The sequence below is a fragment of the Bacillus rossius genome, chromosome 2 (assembly GCF_032445375.1).
Source record: "Bacillus rossius redtenbacheri isolate Brsri chromosome 2, Brsri_v3, whole genome shotgun sequence".
Lineage (NCBI taxonomy): Eukaryota > Metazoa > Arthropoda > Insecta > Phasmatodea > Bacillidae > Bacillus > Bacillus rossius.
Window position 1 is genome coordinate 486,109 of NC_086331.1, and position 15,824 is coordinate 501,932.

Here is a 15,824-nt window from a genome sequence, read left to right on the forward strand (position 1 = left end):
CGTATTTAATAGTGTACATGGTACCAAAATAATTTTTTCTACCTCTATTTTTTTCCCCAACCTCTTGAAGGAACAATTAGTTTTATCAAAAATTGTTTCAGATATAAGGTTTAGATTAAAATTATAATATTTACAAACAATATGAATGGATTTTATGGTGTGCTTACTAAGGGAACTAAGAATTTTTTTCGTTCTGTAACCCCTGTTTATTCCACCCTTTGCTGATATTATAACTAAAATAGCTATAATAGGTATAATAACTAAAAATTCTACCATTTAGAAACAGTTTAAACAGATTTGCTAGTGTGCCTACTAAAGGAATTGTAGCGTCGGGATCGCAGCAACTTTTAAACACCGCGCGTCAGCGTGGGCGTTGGCACTTCGTCCCCTCCTTCCTTCCCCCTTCTAGTGTGTGCTTGCACGCCTCCCCTCCTTCCTTCCCCTTTCTAATGTGTGCTTGCACGCCTCCCCTCCTTCCTTCCCCTTTCTAGTGTGCGCTTGCACGCCTCCCCTCCTTCCTTCCCCTTTCTAATGTGTGCTTGCATGCCTCCCCTCCTTCCTTCCCCTTTCTAGTGTGTGCTTGCACGCCTCCCCTCCTTCCTTCCCCCTTCTAGTGTGTGCTTGCACGCCTCCCCTCCTTCCTTCCCCTTTCTAATGTGTGCTTGCATGCCTCCCCTCCTTCCTTCCCCTTTCTAGTGTGTGCTTGCACGCCTCCCCTCCTTCCTTCCCCCTTCTAGTGTGTGCTTGCACGCCTCCCCTCCTTCCTTCCCCTTTCTAATGTGTGCTTGCATGCCTCCCCTCCTTCCTTCCCCTTTCTAATGTGTGCTTGCATGCCTCCCCTCCTTCCTTCCCCTTTCTAGTGTGTGCTTGCACGCCTCCCCTCCTTCCTTCCCCTTTCTAGTGTGTGCTTGCACGCCTCCCCTCCTTCCTTCCCCCTCCTAGTGTGTGCTTGCTTGTTCCTCGCCTCCCCTCCTCCAGTTGGCGCATGCGCGCTGTGCCGCTCCTAATCTATTTAAACGGCCGTCAAAGTGTAATTCGGTCTTGTCTTGGTAAATTTGTGGGCTAGTCTCTTTCGGCAGCTCGAGTAGCTGCATTGTCTTTGTAATCCAGCATGTAGTCAGTTAGGCTTAATTTGTACAACGTGCGAGAGCGACCTCGGGGGGAAAATGTAAGTGTTGTTTGGCTTTGCGAGTGAGGCGGTGGCCCTTGCCCTAATGTAAGCTTATATAAATTCTTGTCTGTCTTGTTTAAATTCCCTTTTGGTCGCCACCTAGAAAATTATGTTTGGATTTACTTGAATAATTTAACTTCACTTTCACTTTTCTTTGTAATTGTTCTCCCCTGAGACGTCGACGTACGTAAAACGCCACATTATTTATTTATTTTAGAATGTAACTTACACATGTAACGCATGTAACGCGCATTATGTAGTAGGTTCTCCCTACATAACGACTATGTTGTAATTTTGCTGTTTTCAACGCGTCTACCTTGTGACGCACCCTTTTGATGGTCCGTAATGGGACCGCGCACTGTTTCGCCGGCGTAACTCGTAACTTGTAACTTGTTCTCTATATTTTGTGGCCTTGATAATGGCTCGTTCACTTGAAATTTTGCTGTGTTTATTATCAATTTAATTCTTGTTAACCTAATTGGTTTTCCTGTCGCACGTGTTCATTAATTTTTACCTTTGTTTGGCCTAATAAAACGCCAAGTTAATAATGTTAAATAATTATGTTATTATGTCATCAAATACCATTCCTCAATCCTTGCCATGCCATGGCCTCCCTCCTCGTATCCTAGCTTTAGACTTTCAGAATTATGAATTTTTTTGTCCTTAAACCCTTGTTTTTTTTTCCACGCCTTGCCTAGCAATTATGCTTGGTCATATAAAAAATTTATTAGACGAAAGTTTTTGGTTTACTCCTAAAAGTTATAGTACGTTCAAATGGATGCAATCTTTGGCATAATATCGGAAATATGGTTATTTAACTGTTTTTCAAAAAAACCTTCCTCTTTTCCACCTCTTTGGTGGAATTTTACCCATTAACAAACTCTACCGAGATATTTCATTACTATATATTATGTATCAGTTTGGGATTTGTGCAAAATTACTGCAGTTATAGTTTCCATAAAATTATTTATTATTTATTTATTTATTTATTATTTATTAAAATTTGTGACATGCACACCAACAGCCGAAGCTTTAGAGGTGTGCACAGAACAAGTAATACAAACACGACACATACAAGCGAATAAATACAACATAAACAGGATAATAAAAGACGACACATACAAGCGAATAAATACAACCTACACAGGAAAATAAAGGACGACACAATAACAAACAAAACAAAACAAAACAGCAACTGAGATAATTTTAACTAATTGATCTAAAATTGGAAGAATAAACAGGATTATAAAATTACTCAGAATATTAGGGTAATCATAAAAATTAAAATTTGAAGTTTTTAATAAAATTTTCATATTTATTGAAATTTGAGATAAGTCTGTAAATTAAATCATTATTATTGTGTAAGGAACATAATAGGGATCGAAGGCGGCTTTTGAACTGCGGGACTCGAATACCAGAGTTATCAAGTAAGTATAAGCAATTAATTTTTGAACTATAGCACTTAAACACAAACAGGGCATCCAGATGGATGCGACGATTTGAAAGAGATTCTAATTTGGGTAATTGATGGTGTCTAGAACTAATTATTTTGAAAAATTTATTTTGTATGGATTCAATTTTGTCACTGTCGGTGGTGTTAATACTGTTCCAGATAACTGAGCAATATTCGAGTTTACTTCTAACTAAGGACAAATAAAGAGTAAGAATGGATTCAATATTAGATGCATAGTAAGTTATATAATTTATTAAATATAAGGTTCTACGGGAAAAGGATACTAAAGAATTAACATGTTGATGAAAGAATAGTTTGGAATCAAGAATAACACCAAGATCTTTTATACTAAGAGATTTGGAAATTTTTGAGTTGTCAAGAAAATAATCATATTTAACTGGATGAATTTTCCTTGTGAAAGAAATAATTTTTGTTTTATCTTTGTTAAGTGAAACTAAATTCATTTTGCACCAATTATCAATTTCAGTAATATCAGATTGAAGAAGCAGACAGTCATTTAAGGAGGAAATTTCTCTGGATATTTTAAGATCATCAGCAAACAGAAAACCAGTAGTATGATGAAGAACTTTAAAAATATCATTGATATAAATATTGAATAATAAGGGAGATAAAGTACCCCCTTGAGGCACACCAGAAGTAGCATGATATAAAGTAGAAGTTTTTTTATTAAGTGAAACAAAGAAACATCTATCTTTAAGGTAACTAGTAAACCAGGTTATATAATTATTACAGAGACCGAAGTTAGAAAGTTTAGCTAGTAAAATGGAGTGATTGACAGTATCAAAGGCTTTAGCCAGATCAAAATAACATGCATCAACCTGCCCCCTTGTTGTAACTTTATTGTATATAGGATTAATAAATGAGAGAAGATTAGTAGAAGTTGTCATGCTATTTCTAAAGCCATGCTGATTAGGAGCTAATCTGTTGTTTATTGGAAAGTTAATATGTTTAAATATTATTTTTTCAAAGATTTTAGTAAAGCCATTTAATAATGATATAGGCCTATAATTAAATACACTGAGTTTACTACCCTTTTTATGTATGGGAATAACCTTAGCTATTTTCCATTTAGTGGGAAATACTTGTGATTTTAGACTTGTATTAAATAGATGCAACAATAGAGGCATTAGAATAAAAGAGCAGCCTTTAATAATGAAATTTGGTATACCGTCAGGACCAGTAGACATAGTTGGTTTTAATGATTTAATTCCCCATAAGACCTGGCTTTCTGATAAGAATGATACAGGAATTGAATCGTGAATAATATCGGGATCAATGATACGAGGGTGGTTGGTGGATGGTACATATACACTAGCAAAGTACTTAGCAAAGACATTAGAAAGAATACCAGGATCATTACAGATATCACCATTGACATTAAGAGAATGGGATTCACTATAACCATTTTTCATAACATTGACATATCTCCAGAATTTTTTAGGGTTATTCTTAACCTTATTATTGATACTACGATTCCAATTAGTTTTATCACGCTTAATAAGATTTTTAACTATTGCTCTATATTTAGAGAAAAGAAGGTAATACTGAGTATTATTGTTTCTTTTATAGAGTTTATGAAAGTGTTTTTTAGATTTTAAGGCATGAATTAATTCACCAGAGAACCAATAAGGATGTTTAGAGGCCTTACGTGTGGATAATGGAATGTGAGTATTGATTTTATCACAGATACAAGATGTAAGTTGATCTACAAGAGCATCTACATCAGTGGTGTTATAATATTCATCCCAATTGTGGGTTTTTAGAGAGTTATAAAGGCTTAAGTAATCACCAGCTTTGTAGTTTCTGAAAATAGAATCTGGAGTAAAATTGTGTGAGGTCGCCTCAATAAGTAGTTTAATAAGTAGGGTAGGATGATAGATATCCTCTTTGACCAGAGATTCAACAGCTTTTTCAACCACACAATGGGATAGATTAGAAATACAAAGATCTAGAAGATTATTGGAAGATTGTATTAGGTTGTGCTGAAATAAATCCAAATTAGATATGAAATCAAGCAGGCACTGAGCCTTGGATCTGACATGTGCACGGGCAATATTGAAATAGTGATTTCCTTTCCAATCTATCCCAGGTACATTGAAGTCACCTAAGATAATCACATTATCATGAGAATTAACGAGTTTTTGTTCAAGAGCTTCAAAATACAATGTGAATAGATTAGGTGATGTAGTTGGAGGAAGATAAATATTACCCAATGTTAAGTACTTATTAAAGGCAATTTTAATATTAATCCATACGGCTTCTACTCCACGATAGTCATATAATTGAATTAGCTGAACAGAAGGGAATTTATGTTTGTTCACTGCGATCAACACTCCGCCACCACGTTCCATTGATGAGAGTAGCGGATCCCTATCAGTTCTAAAAATAGAATAATTATCGGTGAAATAATGAGCATTGATACATCTTTCGTTGAACCAAGTTTCTGTTAGACAGATTATGTCATACTGAGTATTAATAAGATTATCAAAGAATTCAACTGATTTTGTTCTAAGTCCTCTAACATTCTGATATGCAATTTCCCATTCATTAAGATTGGGCATTCACTGGGAAGTGAGTAGGAAGCACTCCTCCAGGCCCTGGCATAGAAGTTGCTGGCATAAAAGGTGACGATGTACTGCAGGAACTTGGAGGTAATTGGGTAGAATTACCGAGAGCTTCAGGAGATGAATTAGTACTAACAATTTGGTCTTGATGCAGTTTTCCAAAGAAAGGACTGATTAAACAGCCACTGGGCCAAAAAACAATATTATTAATTCTACTAAAATCTTCTTCCAGAACAGATACATGGAAGGAGGCGTAAGAATTATGCTTTGTCCGGAGCTTGGCCACTTTGACTTGCTTGAGATTTAGTTCGTTGGAAATATAATCTACGACTTCTTGTTCCGTGACAGACGGCTCAAAACGCGTGACAAAGAGAGCTTTTGTTTTTTTGTAAATAGGTTTAGCAATTGTTTTTAATGTGGAAACATTCCTGATGCCAATTTGCAAGGGATTTTTCTTACGATCCGTGTTAGATAATTTTCTATCGGAGTTTTCATTATTCGTGGACTTGCGTGAATGTTGTACTACGGTGAAGCCGTCTTCGTCGACGAGCTGTTTACCGTTTTTCCTGATGACGTCGTTGGAGACACGCTGAGTTGTAAGTGGGTCACTGGTGCGCGCACTGTTGCCAGATACACCGGATGACTCGACACAAGCAGGTTTCTTGTTTGAGGAGACTTTTTTAACTACTTGACTGTATGAATTAACAGAATCAGTCTTAGAAGATAAGATCTGTTTAATCTGTTGCAGTTCATTTTTTATCTCTGCAGTTTCACTACGAGAGTCGATAAGAAGGGTTTTTAACACCATATTCTCGCTTTTTAACTCGTCAAATTTCATACTGAGGGATTTCACGGCCGAGATTAAGTCTTCCATGGTGGGATCCAGAAGTTTTACCGTCCATACATACATATAAAATTTTGAGTTGACAATGGTTTTGGGGTCTATGGAGCATGAAACGTAAAACTATATAAAAATGTTCTGGAAATCGCACCATGGTAACGGCTATAATAGGTAGACTTTCTTCAAAATCTACCTAAAAACACAGTTATGTAACACACTTGGGCAACAAAAATTGTTTTTATTTTTACAGCCGAAAATTGGGCAGTGGGCAAGACAAATATAAGACAAGGATAGTAGTGATTTGTGCTGCTACGTGGATACTCCAAAACTGTCGGCACCAACAGTAAAGCACTACCCGAGGGAAAGCCACTGCAAGTAGGCATATCCACGTTGGCTTACAAACGCAAGGTGAGTGGACCACGTAGCAGCAACGATCAAAACGAATGCAAACAAATACAGACACAATAACTCAAATAACAAACAAAAAATAGAAACAAGGATATAATACATCACAGTCAATATAAAAAACAGTGAAACAATAAAAATTACATGAAAAAGGAAATGAGTGTATAGAATGACATTAACCATTAATGAACAACAAGAAACACTAGGAATGCAAGAAATAATATAAATAAATTATTCTATAGAAAATAGCAATCCTGAATTATTTATTAAATAAATTATATTTTTAAATAATTGTAGTTGGAAATAATTCTATAGATTAGGTTGTTATTGGTATGGAGAATACACAAAGTTGAAAGGAGGCAACTATTGAACTGTGGAACTCTGTGACCAGTATTATTGAGGAAGTAAGTACATTTCATTTTAGAACTATAACAATTTCGAACAAAGAGGGAATCTAGTTAAGTTCTACTGTCAGAAAGTGAAATTAAAGATGGTTGGGAAAAATTCTTTAGAGTAATTGGATGAATTAATTTGCTATGTTTACTTTCTATTATATTAATATTGACCATCTTGATATCATTCCAGATAATTGAACAGTATTAAAGTTACGATATAATAAAAAAAATAATGGGAAAGAATAGAATCAGAGAAAGCTGCATAAAAAGTAATGTATTTGATAAGGGCAAGTGTTCTTCGAGAAATGTGGTATAAGTAATCAACACGCTTATGAAACTACAAATAAGAATCTTTTGTAAGACCAAAATATTTTATGAAAAAAATGTTTTGGAATTTAAGGTGTTTACTAATTTATAGTCATAAACTACTGGGTAGTATTTTCTATTAAAGAATATTATAATTTTTTTTTTGTTTATTAAGTGAAACCAAATTCTGCTTGCACCAATTACGGACTTCATTAACGCCATTTTGTAATAATAACAAGCAATCATTAGTAGTTTTGGTTGTCCTATAAAGTTTAAGATTGTCAGAAGAGTATACCAGTAGATTTTTTTAGGTGATATCATTTATAAATATATTAAAAAGTAAAGGTGATAAGGTACCACTCTGTGGAACACCAGAAGAATAATTTTCAATCATGAGGTGTGATTATTAATAGAAAAAAAACCATCAATTTTTAATATAACTGGAAAACGATTTAAAAAGTGAGCTAGCTTAAGTAGTAAAGACCAGACCACGATGCCAGGTTCGGAGCTGGCTAGCGGCTACGCATGACCACTGGCATCACGGGCCAGTCACGTGCCGTCCACTGACCGGATTACAAGGGTTGTCATTCCCCCCTCCGCTCCCCGCACTGTTATATATCGCCGAGCGGCCTTGGGGACTACGCGGGCCGCATGAACGAGCGCTGCCGGGTCAGCCCGGGAATACGCGACACGTCACAGCTGCTCTCGTCGGTTCGAGAAGGGCGCCCCAGGTACTTACGCAGCGACGCCGGCCTCCACGACAGTGCCGCGTGAATGCCGAGTTCCGGGCGAGTTCCGAGAGTGAAGGGAAGTGTGACATATGCGAAGAGGGTGAGAGACCCCTCGAGAGTGGCGTGACACGAACGAGTGGCGCGAGACTGTGTGTCGACAGGCACGAGGTAAGGGGCGAACCACTGTTGAGCCTGGCTCCAGTGAGGAGAGAAAACTATGGAACTTGACAGACATTGAGTGAATTGCGGATAAACATTTTTAAGTGCCAGTGATTGGTGGTCGGACATATTTTTAGTATTTTATTTATTAGTAATGTAAATATTAGTAATTAATAAATATGTAATAAACCTAATTGGGCTATCATTTACGAACCCAGTTTTCCCATTCCATGTTCAGGTTTTAGAAGAAGACTTCAGTCGTATTAATAACATTGTATTCTGGCCAAGCAGCTGTCTGATAAGCCCATTTTATGGGAAATGGCACCCAGAACCAATTTTAAATAATGTCTCCTCAACTGAGGACATCAACATCTTCACCCGTAATAACACATCTACCGCAACTGCTAATTCCAAGTCTACTCCATGCAGCTTACCAACAAGAAGTTGTTCTTTACTATCAGAACATAGGTAAGAGGTTTAAGAACCAAAGATATTGAATTTTTTGATAACCTTTCTCGGAGTGATAATGATTTGATATGTCTTACAGACACGTGGTTCATGAATAATAGTATCAACTCACATTATTTTAATGATAATTACCTTGTATAGAGAACTGATAGAGACCCTGTTCAAACTTCGATAGAAAGAGGTGGTGGCGTTCTGACTGCAGTAAACAAGCATATATTTAAAAACGTAACAATTACATATGAATATGACCACTTGGGAATTGAAGCAAATTAAAAATCCAAAATAAATTTTTAATCATCTGGAAACATCTCCTTTAACATATACTACATATTTTGAAGTCCTTGAAGGCAAGTTTGCTAATTCACAAGATAATATATTAATAATAGGTGATTTCAATTTTCCTGGCATTGACTGGACTCAATTGCATACTCTAGATATACTGCAGTCAAGTATTAAGCCGAAAGCCTGTTTGTTAATCTTGACATCAGTAAGATGTTTAAATCAGCATAATTATACCCAACCTCTCACCAACTTTTGGACCTATGTTTTAATAAAATTGACTTATGTTCGGTTGATAAAACTCTGGAGCCACTAGTTAAAGGAGAAAATTTTCATCCTGCAATAGAAATCAGTTTTCAATTTGGAGTAGTTTCAAATAACGATAGTACATCATCCTCATTTTTAAACTATAAGAATGGTGATTATCTCGGACTGTTCAATACTCTTAGAGACCAGGACAATGAATAATCTTATTAAAGTATATATACCTTCTACTATGAAATAAATTAATAAATATCCACTTTGATATTCAAAACAACTAATCATGACTTCAAAGATGAAACTTCACTATCACAAACTATACAAACACACTTTGAATCCTCACTACTATTTATTATTTTCGGAATATCGTAAAGAATCTAAGTCACTTTAACGTAAAGATAAAAACAATTGGCTTTCTAATAACAAAATCAAGAAAATCCCAAAAATGTTTGGAATTATGTTAAAATTATAAGAAAGGACTATGGTCAACATTTCTCACTTAAACTCAATGGCTTAGTTACTAACAACTATTTACAAAAAACAAATAACTTTACTGAGTATTTTTCTAGCATCTATGAAACAACTAACAATAACTCTAACTTTAATCAACTTCTAATTTAAATAGTTGCAATATCCCTATGGCTAATATATCAATTAGTCTAGTTTTATGGAGTATCAAAACATTAAAATCTACATTGTCCACGGGTCTTGACAACATTCCAAATTGTATTATTAAAGGTTGTTCTCTACTCGTCACACCTTTTCTACAGCATATATTTAATTTCAGTATCAAAAGCGGCACTTACCAAATAATCGGAAAATCGCCAAGGTTATTCCCATCCATAAAAAAGGTAGCATATTAAATGTTTCAAATTACAGAAAATATCTTCTTTTTATGATAGCTACCTTCCAGTGTGATATTACATAAATTGTCAGTTGGTGCAAAACTAACTTGGTTCATCTTAACAACGATAAAACTTCCATCATCACCTTCACCAGAAAAATCCATACCATTCAGTACAATTATAAACTTGATAACTTACCTATCACAAAATCTTGACACGTCAAAGACTTAGGCATTTTACTGGATCAAAAATTATTTTTCCATCATCATATTGAATATCTTATCTCGTACTCTAATAAAATACTTGATCTCATTAAATTTATTACCTTCAACACACTGAATACCTCTCTCTACACAGCGTTAATAAGATCCAAACTTGAATATGGATCAATAATATAAAAGAGCATCAAAATAAAGACAGTGAAAAGTTGGATAGGGTTCAATTAAAATTATCAGACTTCATTACAAAAAATTAAATAACTGCAATAAAATTGATCTAAACCCTATTCTAGGTTCTTTATAAACTAGAAGAAAGATTTTAGATCCTATATTTGTTTATAACTGTTATAATTCTAATTTTATACATCCTTCCATGTTAAAAGATACTCGCATTAAAATTCCTTTTTTTAATAGCTGTTCCCCACCTTTTTTATGTTCACTTTCTAATACTAATGACATAACATATAGACTTATCACCAATTTTAATTTTTATGTTGATTTTTTGCAACCTAATAGTGACAAAAAAATTGGTTAAAAACATTTTGTCTTGTGTTACATTATATCACTAATCTTATCATATTCTCTTTTTTATAAACTTAATTTGTTATTTATCTTCTATATAATATTTGCTCAACCAAAAATTTAATTTTTTAATGGTCTTTATTTCACCCCTTAAATAATTGTATTTTTCTTTTTTATTTATTATGTGAAAACTATGTTATATTAATGTACCATACAATACTATTACTTATATTTATTCTAACTAGCAGTTAAATAACACATTAAAACTAATATTATCCTATTGAAACCAATAAGTAAACACTAATATTGTTGTGTCTATTTCATTTCTCAATCATTCCTATGACTAATTGGTACTATATATATATTTTGCATCAAATTTTTTCTTATTTTACTGTATTAATTCTTAGATAATCATGAATTTCATATAATCCTATAAGTTTTATCCTGTATAAGTTGTTTGTCCTTTTTAATATTTTTTTATGTATTTGTGTTACTGTCATACTTTTGTATGTTTTGCTTTATTATGTATGTGTTGTTTTTGTAGATGTAGGTCATGCATATCCTTGTAACCTTTTTAAGGTGTTTATATGCATGTTACAAAGGTAAATAAATAAAATAAATAATAAATAAATTTTCAGAAAATTGTTGGATGTTTTTGTATGTTAATTATTGGTACCAAATATCTTTTCTTTAGCTTAATTATTTTCAGAAATATAATTATCTTCAAACCATATTTACCTCTTTTTCACCCCTTTAGGGATGAATTTCAGTAATAATATATAGCCTAATTTTTAAGTCTAATAACAAAAAGTTAATCAAAATCCATTAAGTATTTTTCGATTTATGCTCAAACAAACAGACAAAACATTTAAAAAAAACTATAGTTTTGAGTTCTCGATAATGTAAATAACGGTTTCCAACAGTTTTTTTTTTTCATCACTTCATCCAATATACAGACTTTTTGCCTCAAACAGTTTTATTATTAGTATAAATTAAAAAATATCCCTACATTGAAAATTTTTTTTGGTATTTTTCTCAGGCATACAAGGCTCCCACAGAATGAGTTTTAAAAAGAATCAAATAAATTTTCCCCTCTCAAGCCATTGCATGGTGTGATTTCCCTATATAAGGATAGTTATGAGAAACTACTATATTGCCACATTATTTTTCACATAAGTATTTTTTTTTCCCATAATATCAAGATTAATATACAAATTTACACTGTTTGATGTTTTACAATCCTATTTATTTAACTATTGGATAGCCAGCACAGCTGGAGATGTGGTTGTTTAAATGCAACCGCAACAGCTTACTAACTGACAGGTTTTCAGATGGTTTTTGACAACTAATTATTTCTCAAGACATTCCAGGGAAATTGGAGAAGAAATGAACCATCCGAACATTGACTCGAGTGGACTGGCCCAAAAGTGAGCCTCCTCACTCGGTGCCTACGTACCTAGTTATTGCCTAGTGTGGGTCAAATGAAAAAGCAATTAAAAATATATAAATTAAAAGACAATAACATATATATATATTAATTTTGGCATTATAGTATTAATCAAAAGAAGTGTTCTTGCATACTTACACGACCATATGCCTGGACGTTTTCATCTGGGATAAAAAGCTGAGGATAAATATTCTGCAAGTACCATTTAAAGTTTTTACATTTCCTTTTCTTCCGAAATTCAAGGCGTTCTGTGATGTTTCCAAAATCTACCATCTAAAAAAAGAGTGGAAAAAAATTAGAGGACTAAGAATTTTTGTCAAAAATGTAACAACTTAATAACTAACAAGTAAGACACAGGGTTTCCTATAAATATTAATGCTGAATTATTAGGAAATTTTATCAAGCCAATTTCTGCAGTGACAGGAAATCAGATACATAACACATGAATAATAGCACCAGCTACAAAGATATACATACAGACAAGGAAACACACATAGATATATAAGAGTAAGGAATCATTCTTTGGTGCATGCAAATAATTGGCACTGTGTGTTTGACACTGAAGTAGTCATGTTTGTATACATTTTTATATAACTAAGTTTTTTGGAATTAATTCCCAAATGTTTAAAAAATTTTTGCATGCCAATTAGAAATTCAAAATATGTAGTTCAGTAGAAGTGCTCTAAAATATGCAAATTAAACATTTTCTACCAATATCATTCCATCATCATATATGCAAGCCATTTGGTTTTTTTTTAATCATTTACCTTACAAGAATACTCTAATGTAGTTTGACTAAGAACAAATAACTTATATGTTGTACATACATTTTACCCACAGTGTAAGTTAAAAAAAGTCATTCAAAAGAATTACGTTTATTTTAAGAGAAACCTCTACCACTAAGCCGGTTAAGATCAAATCAAAATGTTAACTTATTTTAATTTGTGTTACATGTTCGTATCTTTTTAATTTTGTTCAAATTTGTTGACTAGTGCTTTTGATTTGACCATGAATGAGGTATGGCTAAATTTAACTTTTAGTGGAAAAGTATAAAATGCACATTTAAAATTTTTATACGCAGTTAAAAATAAACGTATGAAAAGTACTTACAGCAGTCAAAACGTATAACTTTTTTAAAATCTAATACACAGATTATTGAAATAAGACCAATCAAGAACACAGTGTATTGTTAAGTTACATAGATAACAATAAATTCACATTGATAAAACAGTTCATTTACAGTTTCATTCCTCTTTTTTTGGTGGATCTCTAAAAATTTGAAGTTATATCAGATGAAGCTTTATTCCCCAATGTCTTCGCATGCAAGTATGTTTCTTTGTTAGCTTTGTCCTCTTCAAGTTTTAAAACTTTATATCCTTCTAATAATCCATGAGCTACATCTAACTCTTCAAGGCTTTTTCTTTTCACAACCAATTTTTTTCTTTTTTTCTTCTTCTTCAGAAATTTTTCTCTCCTTCTCTCTTTCTTCAAGGAGTTTCTTTGCTCTTAGTTTGGTTTCCTCTAAGTACTGATGGTATTTGCTTCTTGAACATCTACCATAAGCTATTAGCTCTTTTGTGATTGGAACACAAGCTGGATTATTACCATAAAATTTCAAGGCATCTATAACATTTAAGTGTGCATTCAAAGATCTTACTTTCTTAGCAGCTGTCTGTTCTGTAGTCACATTTGCAGATGTTGAGAAGCCTCTTTCAACATCACTATTACCATGTGGTAATGAGAGACAGGCTTTTACAACATTTGTAACTTCCGTATATTTTGAGTCATTCATTATATTCTTTACCTAAAAAACTTATTTCCAAAATGTTTCAAGGCCTTGGCCGATTCCTGTAAACGTTTTTGTTTTAATCATGTTCCAATCATCAATCAGGCAGTCTGTAAGGACATCAAAGGGCATCCATCATTTTTGCCACTTTCAGAAGTTTTGCTGCACTACATGTAGCTTTACAAGTTTTTGGATCCAGAAAAGTAAAGTCGTGAAGGATTGAGTTTTTTCTTATGTTACACTTCTGAAGGTATTTCCCTGACACCATGAAGTGTTTTTGAACTTTCGACTTTAAAGTTAGGGCTTCTACTTTGTTAAATTTTTTAAGCTCATTCTAGACTTATTCACTTATGTAAATGTTCTGAGGACTCTCAGAGAAATGCTACCACATGAAAAGTCATGATTTGGTCATGATTTGTATCAGGTTTACAAACTCTATTACTAATTTTGGTTAAAAGTTCCACTAAGTGCTTGTACAGCACATGAATCATGGGAGTTTCTTTTTGGAAAATCAAAGAGTACTCCGAGAACATCATAGCACTTCAAATGACGAAGAGGATTTCAGCTTTCATCAAAGGATTTTTCAGGCATGTAGGACTGATTCTTCATCAGTGATGGTTTCTTAAATGGTACAAATTCTAGAAAGTACTTTGTTATGGCATGCCACCGCTCAAGGAGTCGCTCAGCTTCTGGTCTTAGTGTCAACCACCTTGAGGAAACATGTTTGACAAAAACCTTTGGACTGAAGCTGAAGATCATGCTAGATATTCTGAAAAACTTCAAATCTAGCAGAGAAATCATAGAAAAAAATTGTAAACCAATACAACAAGTTCAGACACAGAGTCCCCATATTCATCAAGCCCTTTTGCAAATGCATTGTGAAGATGAAGGTTACAAGTTCCTACTTGCACAAGACCACACCCTCTCAACTCTGCAACTTCATCACTCAGCAACCTAAAAACCTTTTTGTTCACATTTGGCCCATCACTGCCCAGTGTCACAAGTTTAGCTGGAGATAAACAACTGTCTTTAAGTGTGTCACTTATTTTCTTCTTCACATCCTCTGCAGTTGCACTTACAATAAAAAGTGTCTTCAGGTGTCTGTCTCCCACCAAAATCGAATTCTAATTTGCAGTTCTTTATGTCCACCATCATTAGTTGTCTCATCAAAGCATAGGCTGAAATATGAATTCCTTACATCTTCAACCAATGTATTCCAAAAATAGGGCCCAAGTGCATCTGATACAAGGTATGCAACTTTAGCACCAGAAAAAGTAAAGTTTGTAAGATCTAATTGAGGAAACATAGCGTGGAATATTTCTTTAAAATCGGAGCATGATGCGTAAGAGTAATACACAATAACACATTTCATTGCCAGGATGAGTTCTGCAGAAATGGAAGCATCCTTCTCACTTCATCTTCAGCATTCTAACTGTAGACTTGCCCATATCATGATATTTTTCACTGCTTCGTGCTGCCTTCTCTGATGAACTAAGTCCTGATGTTGAAGCACCTGAACACACTCTGTGACCTTGTCCTGATGTTGAAGCACTTGAACACTCTCCATGACCTTGCAATGTCAGTTTTAACTGAAAGGGTCCAAATTTTATTTCACAATTTTTTGAATTTTTTTGAGGCTATGTGTTGGCTGATCTTTTCAAAACCTTTGGACACATTTATTTTACAGTCACAAACAACACACAACAATTCAGTATCACTTATAATTTTGGCCCATGTCTCAATTTTATGTCCAAGTGAATCTTTCTGTGACAACCAATCTTTATTCGCACGGCACTTCCCCATTTTTAATTCAGAAAGTTGAACCAATCACCATAATTTTTCATCTAGTAACTTCACCTGACACACAAAGAAAATATGTCACCTCACAAAATATTTTTAACACAGACAAGGTACCTTAGCCAACTGACAACTTCAGAGAGAAACAAGAAAAC

General features: G+C 33.9%; 1 protein-coding gene across 1 annotated transcript in view; it reads right to left on the reverse strand.

Annotated features, from left to right (window-relative positions):
• Nucleotides 1–15,824, reverse strand: part of LOC134529894 (polypeptide N-acetylgalactosaminyltransferase 1-like) — an 85,872-nt gene that overhangs the window by 22,774 nt on the left and 47,274 nt on the right. The window contains exon 8 of the mRNA XM_063364452.1: nucleotides 12,225–12,359. Within this exon, the coding sequence (XP_063220522.1) occupies nucleotides 12,225–12,359 (135 nt within the window). The remainder of the gene's footprint in view (nucleotides 1–12,224; nucleotides 12,360–15,824) is intronic.